This window comes from Pipistrellus hanaki, assembly GCF_964339955.1.
Source record: "Pipistrellus hanaki genome assembly, chromosome: 12".
Lineage (NCBI taxonomy): Eukaryota > Metazoa > Chordata > Mammalia > Chiroptera > Vespertilionidae > Pipistrellus > Pipistrellus hanaki.
The window spans coordinates 48,935,349-48,955,280 of NC_140514.1; the positions used below are offsets into that span (position 1 = coordinate 48,935,349).

Genomic DNA, 19,932 nt, shown 5'->3' on the forward strand with positions numbered 1-19,932 from the left:
AAAAATATCTGGGTTAAGCCAAAACCGGTTTGGCTCAATGGATAGAGCGTCGGCCTGTGGACTGAAAGGTCCCAGGTTCAATTCCGGTCAAGGGCATGTACATTGGTTGCAGCACATCCCCGGTAGGGGGTGTGTAGGAGGCAGCTGATTGATGTCTCTCTCTCATCGATGTTTCTAGCTCTCTATCCCTCTCCCTTCCTCTCTGTAAAAAATCAATAAAATATATATTTTTTTAAACATTTGGGTTCTGTGTCAGGACCATTCTACATTGGTCTTCAGTAGTGTAAGTCAGAGCTTGACAGCGGCAATGGTGAGGGCTGACACGGACCCTCAGTTCACAGGACAGCCAGGGTTACCTCTACCAGAACTAGCTCTTCCATTTACCTGCATGTGCCAACCAATTATTTCCTATACGGTGTATACTAAGTGGGAGCACTTATGGGAATTCAAAGGGATAAAAATACAACACTACAGATTAATATTTTAAAAAACCTGACAAACGCATCTACTGAATTATACATGCAAGATCTACTGAATTATACATGCAAGATACTTTCAAGATGAAAACAACCTGCTTTTAAAAGCACGCTACAGGGCAAATTGAAGTAATATTTAAAATGCTTACCGGCTTCTTTGACAATGAAATACTATAAGGCGAGGAACCAAGAACCGTCTCAAAGAGCTTGTCTGAGTAAGGTATGGTTTTCTCTACACTTTCTCGGAAATGAGAATCCAATTTGGCATACAGGATAGTGCCACCAATTCCTCCGCCAACAAACAAAAGACCAGCCCCAGCAATTTTGGCAGGAGACATCCTAAGTGAAAGAAATAGGAACACATTTATATTTCTTGGCTCTCCTAACTTTATGCAAAGACCTCGAACCTCTACCACTCCTTCAGATCACAGCAAGTTTATTAGCGCAGCTGCACATCACCTTTCCCTGATTTAAACATGTCCACAATAGAAAACCACATTTACTTATGAGTAACTAAAACAAATTGAAATACAGTAATGGCTAGAATAGGTAGCTATGAAGCAATCTGTTCTTTAACACTTAACATTCAAGATGTTCACAATCATGAAATTTCTTTTGAACCCAAAAAAGAACTAGCACTCATTTTCAAATTTACTCTTCCCTTAAACATTTCTGTAAATATAATAAACCATTTATAAAAGTAAAATAATACAAATAAACAAACACAACTAACAGTTTTTAAATTACAATGTGCTGAGTTCTGGATATAAATCTATTTGCCATAGAGTGGAAGACAGCACAGGAGGGGGGAGCTTCTATCTTGAATGCCACCCAATTACCAAAGAACCAAAAAGAGAATCATAACAAACTTTCACCCACAAATACCAATAATCCAAAGATATTACAGTAAAGCTCCAGTGTTCGTACCCCTTAACAAAAAAGTCCAAGCAGCTATTCCCATAGTCAAGGAACACACACACACACACCCCTTCGCATACAGTTAAAAGTCTATTTACAGTGAGACATACTACGTACCCAGAACCGCCTGTAGTAGAGTATCTTCGGCATGGTCGTAAGGGACGGAGGATAAACTTCCCACAGAGACAACTCTAGAGAGGAAGAAGAAAACATCAGAACCAATACAGCAAAAGGAATGTGGAAAGCTTTTAGAGTTGGTAACTTAAGAACTAATACTTTTATTATAAATGTCTTCATTGAACAAAAATTAATTTACTTTCAGAAATTAATTTACCATGAAGCATAGTTACAGATCTTTAAAAACAATGATGTTTCTTGCATCCCCAAAGTTCATATAAAATAAATTTTAAGATTTTTTAAAAAGGTATTATTAGACTACTAGGCACCTGTTGCAGGAATATTCCTGCAAGACTTCCAGCGGGCTTCCCTCCCGCCACCCCCACCTCTCCCTTTGCGGCAGGCAGGGCAGGCGGGGCCCCGCCCCACAGTGCCCGAGGCCACATCTGCCACCATCTCCGCGGTTGCGCGCACTGCCACCAAGGCAGCACGCCTCATCCCACTGCGTCTGCCGCTGCCTGGGCCACTGCCTCCGAGGCTGCACCCGCTGCTGCCACCTCTGGGGCCTTGCACCAACTGCACACCTCGCCCCACCCTGCACGTGCTGCCAGTGCTTTCCCTCCAGCAGCCACCTGGCTTTCCACTTTTCCTCCCTCTTCCTTCTATGCCGTCTTCAGTCTTTACTCCTCCCTCTGCATATGCAAATTAACAACCATCTTTGTTGGGTTAGTTTGCATCTCACTCTGATTGGCTGGTGAGCATAGCTGGTATAGCAGAGTGAAGCTTAATTTGCATATTAGTCTATTATTATGTTAGATGACCAATTAGCACTTTTAAGTGTTATATATGTTAATTATTTCTTGGATATAAGTGGAATTTGCCATATGCTTTTTTTTTTTCTTTTTTAATTTCAGAGAGGAAGGGAGAGGAAGAGACAGAAACACCAACAATGAGAGAGAATCACTGATCTGCTGCCTCCTGGCTGCCCCCTACCAGGGATCTGAGCCTGCAACCCCAGCATATACCCTGGCTGGGAATTGAACTGGTGACTTCCTGGTTCATAGGTTGAAACTCAACCACTGAGCCACAACAGCTGGGTTCTCTCTCTCTCTCTCTCTCTCTTCCTCTGTCTCTCTCTCTTTTAAAAATAACCTCCATGTAGCTTGGTCGTGGTGTGGCCTCCCACCATCTCCTCTGCAAATAAGCCCCCTGGCCTAGCGCCCCCGTTCCCGCCACCATGATCACGTGCCAAGGTCTGCGAGGGGTTGCTGCCAGGTTTCCACCAGTCCACAAGCAAGAGCAAACCAGAATTATATGAATTGCTGAAGGGGGTTCTTTTGGAAGAGAAAGTAAATAAAGATAAAAACTATGATCAACAAAAACATAACTATCAACAAGTGAATCTAAAAACCAAACAATTTTTTTTTTTAATCTGATGAACAATATTAACTGGTGAATATAACAGAATCAGAGGTATGGAAGGGGAGTGAACTGACGATTCTTGGGGAAAAGGGGAGATGGGGATGTGGGAAGAGACTGAACATAAACTGGGCACCTATGGATGAGGACAATGATGGGTGGGGAAAGGGCAGAGGGTGGGGTGGGAACCTGGTGGAGGGGAGCAACGGAAGGGGGGGGGGCAACAACGGAAGGGGGGGAAAGAGGGACATCTGTAATAATATGAACAATAAAGATTAAAAAAAGAGAGAGAGAAATAAAATAAAAAAATAAAAGGGGTAAAATGTGAACAAATTTATCTTTTATGACCAAAAAAATAATAGCAATAAAAAGTTTCATACTTCGATATGAGAAAAAAGCAGAAATGATTATATCATGACTCAAATTAATAGGATTTTTATCTGAAACAGTGACTCTCGAATTTTAAAAAAGTATATTCATTGCCTACCTTCATATTCTACGTAGCATTTAACATACTGAATAGAACATTAAAAGTTAGAAAAGTTAAGGCTTTCATGGTTTTATTACACAAGTAAAAGTCCACGGACACCAGTTTAGTTTGGCCTACTTAAAAAAAAAAGTTTATTATCTTCTAAATCTCTTCTAATCTAGAAGTTTTCCCTCCAATATTTAATTTGTTGAAGAACTGGGTTGCTTACCTATAGAATTTTCCAGACTGGATTTTGTTCAAGATACAATTTACCATGTGCCTGTCCTGTACTTCCTGTAAACTAGTGTTGGATGCAGACACTTGCTCAGGCTCAGGTTCACCCTCTGGCAAAGCTTTAGGTGTATTGTGTTCCTTCATCAGGAGGCACATAATGTCTTGGTTGTCTTGCTTTTTGCATGTTATCAATTGTGTAACCGTACAATGTCCATATTCATTACTTTATTCAAAGTCGCAAAAAGTAGTCTCTAATTCATTATTTTTCATTCGACTTTTTTTTTTAGTTAATCTTCATCCAAGGATATTTTTTCAATTAATTTTTAAAGAGAGTGGAAGGAAGAGCGGGAGGGGGAAGAGAGAGAGACATCAATTGGTTGCCGTGGGGACTGGGGCCACCTGCAGCCAGGGAACTAACCTACAACCCTGGTACATGCCCTTGACTGAGAATTAAACCCTCGACCTTTTGAAAACTAAGCCATACCAGCCAAGGCTATTATTTAATACTAGAAGCCCGGTGCACAAAATTCATACATGGGGGTGGGGAGTGTTCCTCAGCCGACCCTGCACCCTCTCCAATCTGGAACCTCTCGAAGGATGTCTGACTGCCTGTTTAGGATCAGGCCTAAATGGGCAGTTGAACATCCCTCTCACAATCCAGGACTGCTGGCTCCCAACTACTCACCTGCCTGCCTTTCTGACTGCCCCTAACCGCTTCTGCCTGCCAGCCTAATCACCCCCTAACCACTCCCCTGCCAGCCTGATTGATGCCTAACTGCCCTCCCCTGCAGGCTTGATGACCCCAACTGCCCTCCCTTGCAAACCTGGTCCCTCCCAACTGCCCTCCCCTCCTGGCCATCTTTGACCACATGGGGGCAGCCATCTTGTGTGTTGGAGTGATAGTCAATTTGCATATTACTCTTTTATTAGAGACCTAATGCACAATGTTTGCACAAGAGCAGGCCTTCCTTTCCCCAGCTGCCAGCACTAGCTTCCCTCTGGCACCTGGGAACCGGCTTCCCTCGGCCACCGGCAGATACCCAGGGCTCAGGCTTCCCTTGCAACCCCAGCTTCATCCAAGTCATCCAGAAGGACCCCTGGTCTAATTAGCATATTATGCTTTTATTATTATAGATATGATAAAAGGCTAATATGCAAAGAGACTGAACCATAGAACAATCGAACAACCAACCAACCAAACAGGTTGCTATGACATGCGATGACCATCAGGGGGCGTGTGTGGACCATGGAGGGCATCAGCTGTGGTGGGGATGGTGGAGCAGGTGAGTGAGGATGCCAGACTAAGGAGGGACACTGGTTGTTGTAATTAGGGTGAGCCTCTGGTGGTTACTGAAAATTCTTTGCTTCCATGCACTGCCATTCCACCTGGCACTAGCACCCTCTGCAGGTGCTGGCCCCACTTGCACCTGTAGCCAGCGCCAGAGCCACCACTCGCAACCATGCCGGAGCCAGGAGCCAACCATGCGGGAGCCGGTCCCAAATGCTCAGTGTTGTCAGTGAGTGCGAGTGGCGGCTGCTGGCCCCGATCTCCCCTGAGGGATTCTCCACCTCCCTCTCTTCCTTGAGGGGTGATCAGGGCAGCAGCTGCCACTCTCAACCACTGACAGCACCAGCCCCATTCACACCCACTGCTGGCACTGACCCCAATGGCTCCAGGCCATCAACAGGTGCAAGTAGGGCTGGCACCGTCAGCATGAGGGAGCAGCAGCAGTGGCGGGAAGAGGGCTGCCAGAAGATAGGAAGGAACTGGGGGCCATGGCAGGAGGGGCCGGGCAGGGCACAGAGGATGGGCCAGACCCGCCCCTGTGCCCACCGCAGCCTCATGGCCCACAGCTCCTTTCAAGGGGCACTTATCAGTACATTGGGCTCCTAAAATATAGATAAACATAATTTTTATCTATATAATAAATGCTATTTATATTATAAAATAACATGATGCTGTTATTTAATACCACTAAGTTTGAAGTGAGACATCTATATCAAAAGAGTTGCTTGTATCTTGAAGTGGGGTGCTGCTGCAACAAAACATAAAGCATGTGGTAATGATTTAGGAACCAAGGGGTAGAGGTGGAAGGGCCTTAAAGAGACTGTTAACAGAAGCCTGATGTCCTTCATAGAGGCTGTTGGTGAGGGCTTAAAAGTAAGAAAACAGCCCTTGCCAGTTTGGCTCAGTGGATAGAGCGTCAGCCTGCAGACTGAAAGGTCCCAGGTTCGATTCCAGTCAAGGGCATATACCTTGATTGCAGGCACATCCCCAGTGGGAGGTGTGCAGGAGACAGCTGATCAATGTTCCTCTCTCATCGATGTTTCTAACTCTCTATCCCTCTCCCTTCCTCTGTAGAAAAGCAATAAAATATGATTTTTTTTAAAAAGAAAAAAGAAAAGAAAACAATACTTTTAGAAGCTGGGAGAAAAGGGATCCAATAGAAAATTAGATACAGCTATAGCTATACTTAATGAACTGATAGATTTAGCTAAAGAGTTCCAAGCAGAACATTCAACAAAATGCCAACTGGTTTCTTTTAGCAGAGTATGTCAAGGATGGAAATAAGATATGAAACAATATTTTAAACTTTCAAACAAAACTTAAAATATAAAGGAGCCAGGAGCGGGCCTAAGCTCCCTTTGTGGAAGCGCACTAACCAACAGGGGGCAGACACTCAATGCAGGAGCTGCGCACTGGTGGTCAGTGTGTATCACAGCGACTCGTCATTCCGCTGTTAGGGTCAATTTGCATATTACACTTTTATTATATAGAACTAGAGGCCCCGTGCATGAAAATTCCCTCAGCCCAACCTGCCCCTTTCATAGTCCAGGAACCCTCAGGGGATGTCCTACTGACACAGGGAGCAGGCCTAAACTGCAGTCTGGCTTCCCTCTGTGGGAGGCAACCGGGCCAATAAGGGGAAGGCAACACCCCCATCACACCGATGCTGCTGCCATTGCTGGCCACTCAGCTGCCAGAGCCTCGGCCCAGCCCTCGCAGCAGCAGCAGCAGCAGCAGCAGCAGCAGCAGCAGCAGCAGCAGCAGCAGCAGCTGCCATCCACGGTTTGCCTGAGCCTCAGCTGCAAGGGCTGAGGCTCAAGCAGCCACTGGGGCTTTGTCTGGAAGGACGTCTGGTCTAATTAGCATATTACCCTTTTATTAGTATAGATTATTGTATTATTTTTTCCATAGTTACAACTGTACACCTACTTCTGCCCCTCTCTGTATATTGTGTGTTGGTTATAGGGGCAACAGATAACTTGTCCCTTTAGTTAACAGGTCTTTAGGCTGAACGGAAATTTGGTTAAGGGAGCTAGAATTGAACTGCTGGTCGAGGGGACAATTTGCATATTAGCCTTTTATTATATATTATATGTCTTATGTGCAGAGGAACCTGATTTCAATGACAAGACCCTGATGCTATGATAGGATGAGATTTTGAAGGGTTTTGAGGAAGGTTGTGAATGTATTTGCAAATTATAAAGGGCAGGCTATATTATCCAAAAATAAATGCAATAATATCTCCTGTACCCCATGCTCTTCCAGAATCCTGCCACTCCTCCAGAGTGAGTTCGATTACCCTTCCCTTGAACAAAGCCAGGACTTGGTTATTAATTTACTAATAGAAGACACTAAAAGTGCCACTGTGTGACTTCAAAGACTAGAACATAAAGGGGATACAGTTTCTGCCAGCTGTCTCTCATCACATTTGCTCTTGGAACCCAGCAACCAAACTGTGAGGAAGCCCAGACACACATACTGGATGAAGGTGCTCCAGCCAGCAGCCCCAGCTGAGGTGTCAGCTGCAGCCGGTATCAACTGCCAGACACGAGAATGAGGAGGTGTGAGATTACTCCAGCCCCAGCACTGCCTGACTACAACCTCATGAGGGCCACTGAGCCCAGCTGATCCCAGGCAACCCCCAGAACTAGACAAATAATGTTATTTTACTTAGTTAATTTAGCTATAGCTAATCAGAACACTATCTTTATGAATTCATGAATTGAAACACTTTTGGTGGATTTTAACCAATTGTAATTAGTATCCTTTTAAAAACTTAAATTGTCCCATCTTTGGCCAATTAATGCCACTTCAATATATATTATCTTTTTATATTACAGGCCTGGTGCATGAATTTGTGCATGGGTGGGGTCCAACCAGCCTGGCCAGGGGAAGAGTACATGGGTAGTTGGCTGGCCTGCCTGCTGGTCGAACTCCTGGTCGAGGGGACAATTTACATATTAACCTCTTATTATATAGGATTATTATACAGGATATATACTGAGTGGACAGATTATTATGTTTTCAGAGATCATAATAATCTGGCCACTCAGTGTGTGTGTGTGTGTGTGTGTGTGTGTGTGTGTAAAGAGAGAGAGAGAAAGAGAGAGAAAAGAGAGAGAATGAATGAATGTAAATGTGTTCAGTCTCTATACCTCAAGCCATCTGCAAATACCTAGTGGCAAGTTTTTTTTTCCCTGTGTGTAGTACAATTCACTTACAAAATCACCATTTTAACCTAGATGCTATGGCTCAGTTGATTGAGAATGGCCCCATTAACCAAGAGGTTACCAGTTGGGCCCCATCCAGTTGCTCAGTGGTGAGAGTACTGGCCAGCAGACCAAAGGATGGCAGGTTCTATTCCCAGTCAAGATGGGTACTCAGTTGCAGGTTCAATTCCTGGCCCCAGTCTGGGTGCATTCGAGAGGCAACCAGTCAATGTGTCTCCCTCATCGAAGTCTATCTGTCTGTCTCTTTCTTCCCCTCCTTCTCTCTCCCTTCCACTCTCTCTCTAAAGATCAATGGAGCCAAAATTGGTTTGGCTCAGTGGAGAGAGCATTGGCCTGCGGACTGAAAGGTCCCAGGTTCAATTCCAGTCAAGGGCATGTACCTTGGTTGCAGGCACATCCCCAGTAGGGGCTGTGTAGAGGCAGCTGGTCGATGATTCTCTCTCATTGATGTTTTTAACTCTCTATCCCTCTCTCTTCCTTTCTGTAAAAAAAAAAAAATCAATAAAATATATTAAGAAAAAAAAAAAAGAATTTTGACAAGTAGTTGTTCTCAAAGTTGACAAAAATAAAACAAGATTTAAATTGGGGTACAAAAATCAAAAGAGGCTTAAGAGACATCTGCTTAGGGATTAAAGTTCTGAAAATTGATGTAATCCCAAGTAATAACAAATAAAGAGATGGAATAAGTTATCACTACACACCTATTAGAATGACCAACATCCTGAACACTGACACAACGAATGCTGGCAAGGAGGTGGAGCAACAAGAACTCTCTTTCATGCCGAAACAGTTTGGCTCAGTGGATAGAGCGTCGGCATGTACCTTGATTGTGGGCACATCCCCAGTAGGGGGTGTATAGGAGGCAGCTGATCGATGTTTCTCTCTCATCAATGTTTCTATCTATCTCTCTCCCTTCCTCTGTGTAAAAAAATCAATGAGATTTTTTTTTTTTTTTTAACTCTCTTTCACTGCTCCTGGATGCAAAATGATGTAGCCACTTTAGAAGATAGTTTGGAAGTTTCTTACAAAACTAAACATACCCTAACCATACAATCCAGCAATCACACTCCCTGGTATTTACCCAAAGGTACTGAAAACATGTCCACACAAAAACCTGCACAGGAATGTTTAGAGCAACTTTGTTTATAATTGACAAAACTTGGAAGCAACCATGATGTCCTTCAGTGGGTGAGAGGATAAACTGTGGTATATCCAGACAATGGAATATTGTTCAGTGCTAAAAATATACAAGCTCTCAAGCCATGGAAAATCGTTAAATGCATATTACTAAGTAAAAGAAGTCAATCTGAAAAGCCTATTCACTGTTGATTCCATCTAGCTGACATTCTGGAAAAGGCAAAACTATGGAATCAGTAAAAGGAACGATGGTTCCCTGCCCAGCCAGCATGGCTCAGTGGTTGAGCATCTATCTACCTATGAACCAGGAGATCACGGTTCCATTCCTGGTTAAGGCACACGCCCGGGTTTTTGGCTCAAATCCCAGTAAAGGGCATGCAGGAGATAGCCGATCAAAGGTTCTTTCTCATCACTGATGTTTTTCTCTCTCCTCCCTTCCTCTCTGAAATCAATAAAAATATATTTTTAAAAAATCAGTGGTTCCCAGGGCAAAGGGCTTAGGGTAGGAGAGTGATAAATAGGTAGAAGGCAGGATTTTAGGAGGATGAAAATACAATCTATCATGCCACAATGATGGATAATGTCATCACATATTTGTTTAAACCCACAGAATATACACCAAAAGTAAACCCTAAGATAAACTATGGAGTTTGGGTGATTATGATATGCCAATGTAGTTCATCAGGTGTAACGAATGTACCACTCTGGTAGAAGATGTTGATAATGGGGAGGGAGAGCGGATGTCTATGTGGAGACATAGGTTTATGGGAAATGTCTGTACTTTCCCCTCAATATTCCTGTGAACCTAAAACTATTCTAATAAATTAAATCTTAAGTAAAAAGAGAGACAGAGAAAGAACAAATGAACCTTGGGAGTATACTTAGAGGTACATGAAAGCAGCACACTCAACAAAGGAAAAAACAAGGATGAGAGAGGGTAAGATGCGCCCAAAGATATTACATAGAAAAGCCAAGAGTAAAAAGAGTTTGACAAAGCAACAGCATAAAATGCTACTGAATGGTTGGGGAAATAGTAAGAGTAAACAAATGAATTTTATATAATTTGTTTTAAAAAAAATCTTGTAAGACAGCAATTTTAGGAAGGTAAGAGGTCTTGGTTGCAAACCAGAAAAGTATTCACATTTTAGTATGAAGTCTTAATCTGTTTTATTATCGTTTCCTAAATGGGAACCCAGTAAGTGGGAAACATTTTGAGAAAGGCAAGGGGGGAAAAAACCACGTAATTTTGGACTCCAGGACAGAGGGGACAGATCAGTGACAACCATGATGTAATCTGAGCACAGAATAAGGAAAAGTGTGCCATGAAAGGAGGGCTCCAAAGATAAACTTTTAACAATTCTGCCCTCAGAGGTAGCTCTACTTCCTTCATCTTCCAGCCCCTCCTGGGTACTATGTGAGGCAGGACTCCAAGGTGGCCCCCTTGATCTCCACCCCTCGCTGTTAAGCCCAAGATTAGGATTGGCTGTGTGGCAAAGGGAATTTTTCAGATGCAACTCAGGTTACTAATCAGTTAACTGGAATTAATCCAAAGGGAGGTTTTACAGGTGGGCCTGGTCTACTAATAGAAACCCTTTAAATCGGGGTCTAGAGATCAAAAATGGAAGTTGATATTTTTGTAGTCAACGAGAGAAGCTCCTGATAGACTGCCAAATAGCAAACATCCATGTTATGAACTGTCTCTGAGGATCCTGTGGTAAGAAGCTTCAAACAGCCCCTAGGAGAGGCTAGGTGGGAGCTAGCAAGAATACAGCGACTTCAGTCCTACAATTGCAAGGGACTAAATAAATTCTACCAACAAACTACATGAGCTTGAAAGAGAACCCTGAACTCCAAATGAGAACCACAGAAGAGCCAACACTTTGATTGTAACCTTGTGTGACACTGAGCAGAGAACCCCAAATCATCCATGGCCAGAAACTAAGATAATCAATGGGTGTTGTTTTAAGCTGGTAAATTTGTGGTATTTGTAATGTAGCAATAGAAAACTAATAAACACACACCAAAAAAAAAAAAAAAAGGAAAACTAATACAGACACTATTTTCCTATAGAAGTCAACGAGAGACGCTCCTGATAACCTGGAAGAGGCTGATTCTCCTACCCTAACAACGAATGGGGAGATAAGCAAACCTGGGGTGGGGGCAGGGGGTAAAGTTTGGCTTCTAGGGATGTTTTCTATTACTGCTTGAACCACAGTACCTGTTTTTGCAATACAACATTTTGCCAAAAGGTCAATATTCTGAAGGTTGTGCTCAATGGAAATAGGTTTACTTTTTTATTTTAGAAAGTTACTTTGATAATTATGACGAAATAGATCTAACTGGGTATCTAGGCTCCTTGGATGTCTGCCAGAGTAGTCCCAGCACCTGGGAGACTCAGAACCCCAGGCTAATCTCAGAAATGAGCACAAGGTCATGACTCCTGTCCTTCCTCAAGAACCAAGAGTTTGAACTCCATAAACTACAATCTTTTCTTTTTTGTTTAGGCTTAAGAATAGTTCAGAGGTGGACCAAGATATCACTCAGGGACGAAAAAATAAGTCCCTCCCGAATAATCACAACCTTGACCCCGAAAACGCGGGCTCTTAGCAGTGCAAGCACCTCCTTATTTTAAAATGCAACAAGCCAAGGCTCTGCCTCCGCATTTCCTGCTGGGAACTGTAGTTCTCCCTCCTCGACCTTCAACCACTGGCAGCGCGAAACCATCCCTCGCACAACCGGCGACCCGGGCGCCAGGAGCCACGATTGGCGTGAATGGGGCAGCGCAGGGCTGATAGGACCATACGTCCCGAAGCCGAGCCTCCCGCCCAGAGCCCGCCTCCTCCCCGCCACCTTCTCTTTTCCACACCCCATCCGGCTCCAGCAATAACTCCCAAAGCATCCCTGCCCGGCGAACTCCCGAATTAACCGCCTGACAGGCCCGCCTGAGACTCCTGCGAGGAGGGCGGCCTTGAGACACGCCTCCGTCCCGGGGCCGAGGCAGCGCAAAAGCCTCCCCCATTTTCCGTTGTCTGCCCTTAGCTTCGTCACGCGCTCTCTCCCGCACCCTCGCACCCTCGCGCTCACCTGGGCGGCGGAGGTCACGCCAGATAAATGACAGACCCGCAGCATCTCGGACGGGTGGACAGCGCGGCTAGGAGACGCTGAAGCTGCGGGAGCGGCGCGAGTAGGAGAGGCCGGCGTGCGTGCGTGTGTGTGCGTGCGTCCGCGCCGCCTCCCCGCGCCGGCGTACCGGAGGGCACCCACGCCACCGCGCACGCGCAGCCTCCTTTTCCCGCCCCGCCCCGGCAGCTCTAAGTGGGTGGGCCCTCCCTCGGCGGAAAGGACGGCTTCTTTTTCCGGGTCGCGCTTTGGGTTCCGGTCGGCACCCCGAGTCCGGGGTTACTAGGTGAACGGGAGGCTGGAAGAGGAGAGGGAGGCCGGTCACCTCCCATGCATGGGTCCACGCTCAACCACTGAGCCACATCGGCTGGGCTATGTTCTGTATTTTAAATAGATTTTTCAATCAAATGCTCATAAAAAATGTATTTAGAGCCTACGATGAAGAACAGCCTGACAAGTACAAGACATTCAATAAAAGTTGATCTGGCCCTTTAATGTCCCCCCCCTCCCCCGCCCTTCCTTGACTCCACCTCGTTTTCCTTAACGCCTTTTGGCCCTGATTCTTTTAGACCCAGTGCGGCCGCCGTACGGCGGTGTGGCAAGATGGCGGCTCCCGTTCTAGCAGGCGCGGTGAGAGTAGCGTCAGGTCAGTGGGAAAGCAACGCGCTCGATTCTTGCTTCACAGAAGGGGGCTGCGCTGGATGGAGTGGGTGGTTACGTGGGAGTTAATAGGGACAAGCGGGGGGAAGGTGTCTCGTTATTTGAAACCAGAGGGTTGTCCGAAACTCTTGGACCCTCTCGTCCCTGCGTGTCCCTAAGTTGACTTTCTTACAGGCTCCTGCCATTCCGCTTTCCCTAGAAACAAACCAGAAGGACGGAGGGAAAGGGGGGCTCTCGCGACCTCTGACCTTGACAGTTGTCTGATTTCTCGGAGCTTTGTGAAGTGGGGATAATGACGAGCTCCTGCACGCGTGGTGGCGGGCTCAGGAATGGGGGTGTGGAGAGGCACAGACGTGCAGGGAATGGGGCTGTTTCCTTCACGCAGACACGGCGCAAGGACAGGCTCAAGGATTCTAGAATGAGGGAGATGACAGGAATGAAAGCAACTTAATTTAGTTGCATAAGGACTTTTTCAAAAAGTTAAATATGGTAAGATTACAGTAAATTACTTTCACAAAAAATAAATTAAAATTCTGTGGAAGAATAGAAATAAGAAAGATGCCTGCTTGGCGTGGCTCAGTGGTTGAGTATCGACCTATGTATGAACCAGGAGGTCACAGTTCCATGCAAGACAGAGTACGTGCCCGGTTGTGGGGTTTGGGGCTCGTGGGCTCCATCCAGGTGTGGAGTGTGCAGGAGGCTGCCGATCAATGATTCTCTCTTACGGTCAAGGGCATGTACCTTGGTTGCGGGCACATCTCCAGTAGGGGGTGTGCAAGAGGCAGCTGATCGAAGACTCTCTCATCGATGTTTCTAACTCTCTATCTCTCTCCCTTCCTCTCTGTACAAAACCAATAAAATAAAAAATAAAAATAAAAGTGATGTGAGAGCTTATTTTTAAATTTTTTGTTGGTTTGTTTGTTTTTTGTTTATCCTCACCAGAGGATATTTTTCCCATTGATTTTTGGCAAGAGAGTGGAAGGGAGGGTGAGAGAGGGTGAGACAGGGAAACATGGATGTGAGAGAGGCACATGGATAAAGGAGCCTCCACACATCTAGGCCCTTCATGATCTGCCTTCTGACCTGTCCGCCCTATTTCCCACTACTTCCCCCTGCCATTTCCAACACAGCCAGGCACGCAGTGCTCAGCTTCTGTGGCAGGTCCAGTCCCCACTCCAGGCTCATATCTGTTTCAGCCTTGTTTTTGCATGTTTTCTATCCTACCTGGATTGTGTACCTCTTCCTCTCATGGCCTGTTCATTTTCTAGATGAGAGTTCATGTACCTCTTCTGTTTTCTGTGCGTCCTTCTGCCAGTTGTCCCACTTTCGTGTCTGCCCTGCCGTTGCCCTCTGCAGGATTCTATCTCATCAGAGCATAAGATCTGGCGGTGGGAATTCATGTTATGTATATTTTGTTTTGTACTGTTGAACGTAGAACTAGGACACATCAGACTGAATCCTGATGATTGCACAACTTTAAATCTACTAAAAAGCATTAAGTTGCACACAAATGGGTAATTTTTTGGTGTGTAAGTTTACCTTAATAAAGTTGGTAAAAAAAAAGCTCCACAGGTGAATCTAATCTTTAGGACACATTGATAATGTATAACACTTAGTTGTTTTAAAAATTTCGTATTACTTAATTTTAAATATCTGGATTCATATTTTGTTGTGTCATAGTAAGCATGTGTGGTTTTCTCTCTTTACAGGAATCTTACGACCACTGAATGTTTTGGCGTCTTCAGCCTATCGAAACTGTGCCAGGAATGCCCGTCTTGGTTCTGCACTGTCCACCCGACATCTTTGTCATATTCAGACTCCAGTTGTTTCCTCTGCGCCCAGACTTATGACATCTGTCAGAAACCTGGCCTGGGGGCATACTGGAACAATCCTCAGTAGGTATGGCATATTTCAGTAAACACGGTTCTTCGGACAAAAATTCTAAAATATTCATGCCTGCAAAGACATCTTAGAAATAGATGATACTCTGGTGCACCTGCCTGCAGTTTGTTGTATAGACTGCTTGATGGAGTGGGAGAATAGGATTGACACCCACGTGTCTGTGTGCCCGCAGCAGGGACTATCAGACAGCACACGTCTCGTCTAGTGTTCTATTGATAGGTGTGGTTCCTGGCTGGAAGCTGTCAGCGAGGGGAGGGTGAGCGGGTGCCCAGCTTACCAGGGTGGGCTGCATGTGGTGTTCATTCAATCGGCAAACATTCGGTTAAGCACACCTGGCTGCCTAGTGCTGCACTTGGCAGAAAGTATACAAAGATAAACAAATCCTTGAAATCCTTAGGAGGTGATAATCTAGGGGGCAGGTGGATTAGAAATCAGGTGATTGAAATATAATAGAATCAGTTCTCTCCTAGGAATCGAGAGGGTAGATGACAGTCTGACATGCAAGCTGGCGATAGTTGCTGTTCTTATCTATGCATACTTTCTTTGACCTTTGGCAGAAACAATGGATACTGAAAGTCAGCTGTGTTCCGGTGGAACCACTTTACTTATTTCTAAGCATAGAAATGGATTTTATCACTTAATCATTCTTACTGCTGAGTTAAAATTGTAAAATGTGTTTTAGAGTGGCCCCCCTGCTTCCCGATGCCCTGAAGCCACCGGCCAGAACTGTGACATACTACAGTGGACGCAAGGGCAAGAGGAAGACTGTGAAAGCTGTCATCTACCGGTTTCTCCGGCTTCATTCTGGCCTTTGGCTGAGGAGGAAGGTGGGTCTTCGACTGTTATTTGATTGAAAAAGGAGTGTGAGCAGATTAAAATGAAGCCGAGTTCAGCCTATTCATTGACATTCATCTCCCATCTTACCAATCGCTGTTGCAGGGCTTAAGCACTGGCTTGGCAGGCATCACTTCGTGTAAGTGAATCCCTGTGAGGGAGACACGTTTAAACGTTCATAAGCATCATTCACAGTGGTGAAAGTCTTCGGGGTAGGACAGGTTCGTCTCAGGTCTCTCACGTGCCTGGCGTACCTAGGGGTTACTCTGCGAAACCCCCAATGCGTAATAGCCTGTGGGGAGGCTCTGTGTCACCCTGGAGATTCTATCAGAGGAGGCCGCACAGGACTGACTCACGTGGCTCAGATTTGGGGACTGAGGAGCTTTCAGCCCATCAGCCCACCTTGAATTGGATTCTCCAGGCTTGATCTTTATGGCAGAACATTAACCCCACATACACTTTTTTTTTTTTTTTTTTAACTATATATGTGTTTCTCTGTTGGTGAGGGTAATTGAGGACCACATCTGTCAGAACTCTGGGACTTGCTCTGGCCACAGACCACAGCCTCAAAGGAGCCTGACAAATTGTTACTGCTCTGTCCTCCCCACAGAGTGTTGTGAGCATGACGAGGGCTTTTTTGTTGATGTCCTTATTCATAGAAACAGTAACTGATCCTTAGAAACGAGCGGACTACCAGAGTTTTGTAAGACCACCTTTGAGTTTTGATAACTATTCAAATCCTAACTTCCTTTTATTATTTGGAAGTTAACCAGTGATTCTTTAAAGATAAAAATTTGCTTCCCTAAGCCGAAACCAGTTTGGCTCAATGGATAGAGCTTCAGCCTGCAGACTGAAAGGTCCCAGGTTTGTTTCCGGTCAAGGGCATGTACCTTAGTTGCGGGCACATCGCTAGTAGGGGGTGTGCAAGAGGCAGCTGATCAATGATTCTCTCGCATCGATGTTTCTAACTCTCTATCCCTCTCTCTTCCTCTCTGTAAAAAAATCAATAAAATATATTTTTTTTTAAATTTGCTTCCCTATAAAAGTAAACAATTGGTAGGACTTTGTCACTATTTGATAGGTTGAAAGGATTATCCCCTATGTCATAAACAACCCTAAATTTGTAGGTGAATAGGTTGATTGGCAGCTCATTTCTCCATTGGAACAGTACTGGGGTACTTTGCTTCACTAGTCGATAAATCCTCATGTAATCCAAGTAAGTGAACTAAGTAGTTGAGCTAATGGTTCTGAATTTTGAAAATTTTGGACCATTGGAAACATTTACTCTCCCTTCTATCCTACTCATTATTTCCAGGTCCTCATCTGACCCTAGATCAAATGAAATGGGTGGTTTTCTTTGCCTCCCCATGCCCCTTTTATTGGGACCTGAGACCATGTTGTTGTAGGGGACCTGATCAAATTCCCCAGTCACAACTTCTAGTCCCCACTCAGGGCCCAGAAGTATTCCATATGCAGAATGGCCTGTTTCAGCAAATAACAAAGAGGAAAATAACAAATCTGGTCAGGTTAATAGACACTAACGTGTAAAAAAAATGAAGTATTTTCTGTGGGACAGTTCCATCCAGTACCCTAATTTTTGTTGTTTATTCTCTCCTTCCATTTCTGAACCTAGAGGTTGCTTAATGTTTCAAGTGTTTTCACTTGGTTGCATTCCACAGAATAATCTTCGAATGATACTGGAGGTGATGGCTAGGACAGCAAATTAGTTGTAAGTCAGAGATCCACAGGGACCCAGTTTGGCTTGCAAACTACAAAATTATTATACAAATATGAGGATTTTGATTTGAAATGTATTTTTATGATTTCAGAGAGGGAGGGAGGGAGGGAGAGAGAGGGAGAGAGAGAGAGAGACAGAGAGAGAGAGAGAGAGAGAGAGAGAGAGAGAGAGAGAGAGAGAGAAGAAACATCCATGATGAGAGAGAATCATTGATTGGTTCTGCACACCCCCTACTGGGTATCAAGACACAATGCAGGCATATGCCCTGACCAGGAATTGAGCAGTGACCTCCTGGTTCATAGGTTGATGCTCAACCACTGAGCCACACCGGTCAGGCATCTTAACTGCTTTCTGAGCATCACTGTACTATGGAACTTGCTGGTCACAGTGGTGACACGGAGACTTGTCAGAACCCAAGGCACCTTCTTAGGAAAGAGCTTAACAAAGGTTTTGTTCAGTTAGTAGCACTCGGCTTAAAAGGACCCAAGGACTCTTACACATAGCATGGGTTCTCATCTCCCCTCCCCTGTACATTACACTGGTTTTAGTCAAACATTAACCATGGTGGCCTATGGTCTCTTCTAGTTTAAACAGGCTATGCTTATAGTTTTTATATGCGACCTAATTTTCTGTTTCTTCAGAAATTAATTCTTCAAAATAAATAATACATTTATGACAATTCTGGGTTAAACATGGGCTAACCATTCCTTCACCACTCCTAGTTAGAGTTTTACTGAATTCATTATTCCTTACAAAAGTATTTACTACAGAAATTGGTCCCTAGTGTGTGGAAAGAATAAATATATTTGAGAATTGTGCTTCTTGGCCCTTATAATACGTGGCCCCTTAAAAGAACATAAATGTTATCAACCTAGCTGGCACGCCCTTCATGCTCCTCCACTTTAGGAATAAAAGTAGTGTATGCCGCCGAAACCGGTTTGGCTCAGTGGTAGAGCATCGGCCTGCGGACTAAAAGGTCCCGGGTTCGATTCCGGTCAAGGACATGTACGTTGGTTGCGGGCACATCCCCGGTGGGGGGTGTGCAGGAGGCGGCTGGTCGATGTTTCTCTCTCTTTGACGTTTCTGGCTCTCTATTCCTCTCCCTTCCTCTCTGTAAGAAAATCAATAAAATAAAAAAAAGTAGTGTATGCCTAAGAACTCTGACCTCAGTCTGCTACATAACTTTTCTAATCAGTAGCTATTTCTCTTTAATTTGTAAAATGAGAATAATGGTATGTTGTTGAAGATTGTTAGAGATAAAGTAATGCATATAAAGTAAGCTATTGTATTATCTATCATTACCCTGTACTTCACCAGGCACATAGATTCATTTAACTTTATTTTCTATTAATATTTCTTTTTCAAACTACACATGCTTTCTCTATCCAACCCCCATTGAGAATCACATCTTTCTGAGAAACATACCAGCCCCGATGAAAGTCGGTCTGTGTTGCCATTGGGCCCATAAACCATGAGTAATAAAGCTAATTCATTTTAAATGTCCTTGTAATATCATCTAACAGGCTGGTTATAAGAAAAAATTATGGAAGAAGACGTCTGCAAGGAAAAAGCGCCTTAGGGAATTTGTGTTCTGCAATAAAACCCAGAGCAAACTCTTAGATAAAATGACGACGTCGTTCTGGAAGAGGCGAAACTGGTACCCTGACGATCCTTACCAGAAGTACCATGACCGCACAAACCTGAAAGTGTAGGCCGGAAGCGCTGTGACTCCTGTTACTGGATGTGCATCTCTGGGTACATGATGTCTTTGCAAAAATGAATGTAAGAGTTGATGCACTAACTGATATGGAAACGTAGTACCAACATTAAACTTATCAGTTTTAAAATGTAATGGCTTAAACATTCCCAGCTTTGTTCAGGGAAATAAAAATTTAAAATTATTGGTTACTTTTAACAAATGGTAATGGCTTAATTAGTTCCATTTGGGCTTATTTTGTTACAAAAAAATCTCAGGTTAGGACAGGCATAAAAAGACTTTAAAGCTAAAAAGAGAGTTCAAGCAGTGTGACCTCATTTTCAAGGACACATGCCTGGAACTCAGGAACCACGCCCCACCTCCATCTCCCACCCAGAACTCAACCCACTTCCAGCCTCGGGAAGAGCACTCATGGGTGTGGGGAGCTGGCTTGGAGGCACCTCCAGGAGCTGAGCAGCAGGGAAGGGTGGATCTTAGGCTTGGGGTCCGCCATATGTTTCAGTTCTTTATAGATTGTAGGCTCCATTCTCTCTCTACTCGCCAACTTGTCAGTCACAGCTTTTGCTTACTCTTAGTTTCTGCTTCCTTTCTACATCATGACCCTCAGGTCCTGTCTCTAATTGCCAAGAGCTCTTAATTGGCCAGCTTATCTTTTACCACCAGGTCTCATCTC

At 44.5% G+C, this 19,932-nt stretch overlaps 2 protein-coding genes across 15 annotated transcripts in view; one reads left to right on the forward strand and one right to left on the reverse strand.

Annotated features, from left to right (window-relative positions):
- The window catches only part of IMMT (inner membrane mitochondrial protein), a gene marked incomplete at its 3' end in the record, with an annotated part of 45,591 nt that extends 33,009 nt beyond the window's left edge, over positions 1 to 12,582 (reverse strand). For 3 of the 14 annotated variants that reach the window (XM_084900225.1, XM_084900218.1, XM_084900222.1), the window contains exons 1-3: positions 12,373 to 12,564; positions 1,512 to 1,585; positions 626 to 815 (exon numbers count right to left, since the gene is read on the reverse strand). In XM_084900225.1, coding sequence (XP_084756351.1) covers positions 626 to 815; positions 1,512 to 1,585; positions 12,373 to 12,417 — 309 coding nt within the window. In that variant the 5' untranslated portion in view covers positions 12,418 to 12,564. Of the gene's footprint in view, positions 1 to 625; positions 816 to 1,511; positions 1,586 to 12,372 lie in introns of all 14 variants that reach the window. The other 11 variants (XM_084900219.1, XM_084900231.1, XM_084900230.1 and 8 more) reach the window with 8 other exon arrangements.
- Positions 12,583 to 12,977: 395 nt separating this feature from the next.
- MRPL35 (mitochondrial ribosomal protein L35) lies at positions 12,978 to 19,450 on the forward strand. The gene is made up of 4 exons (XM_084900293.1): positions 12,978 to 13,054; positions 14,778 to 14,967; positions 15,653 to 15,797; positions 19,066 to 19,450. The coding sequence occupies exons 1-4, from the start codon at positions 13,012 to 13,014 to the stop codon at positions 19,252 to 19,254; spliced, it is 567 nt and encodes a 188-aa protein (XP_084756419.1). The 5' UTR covers positions 12,978 to 13,011; the 3' UTR covers positions 19,255 to 19,450.
- Positions 19,451 to 19,932: the final 482 nt, after the last annotated feature.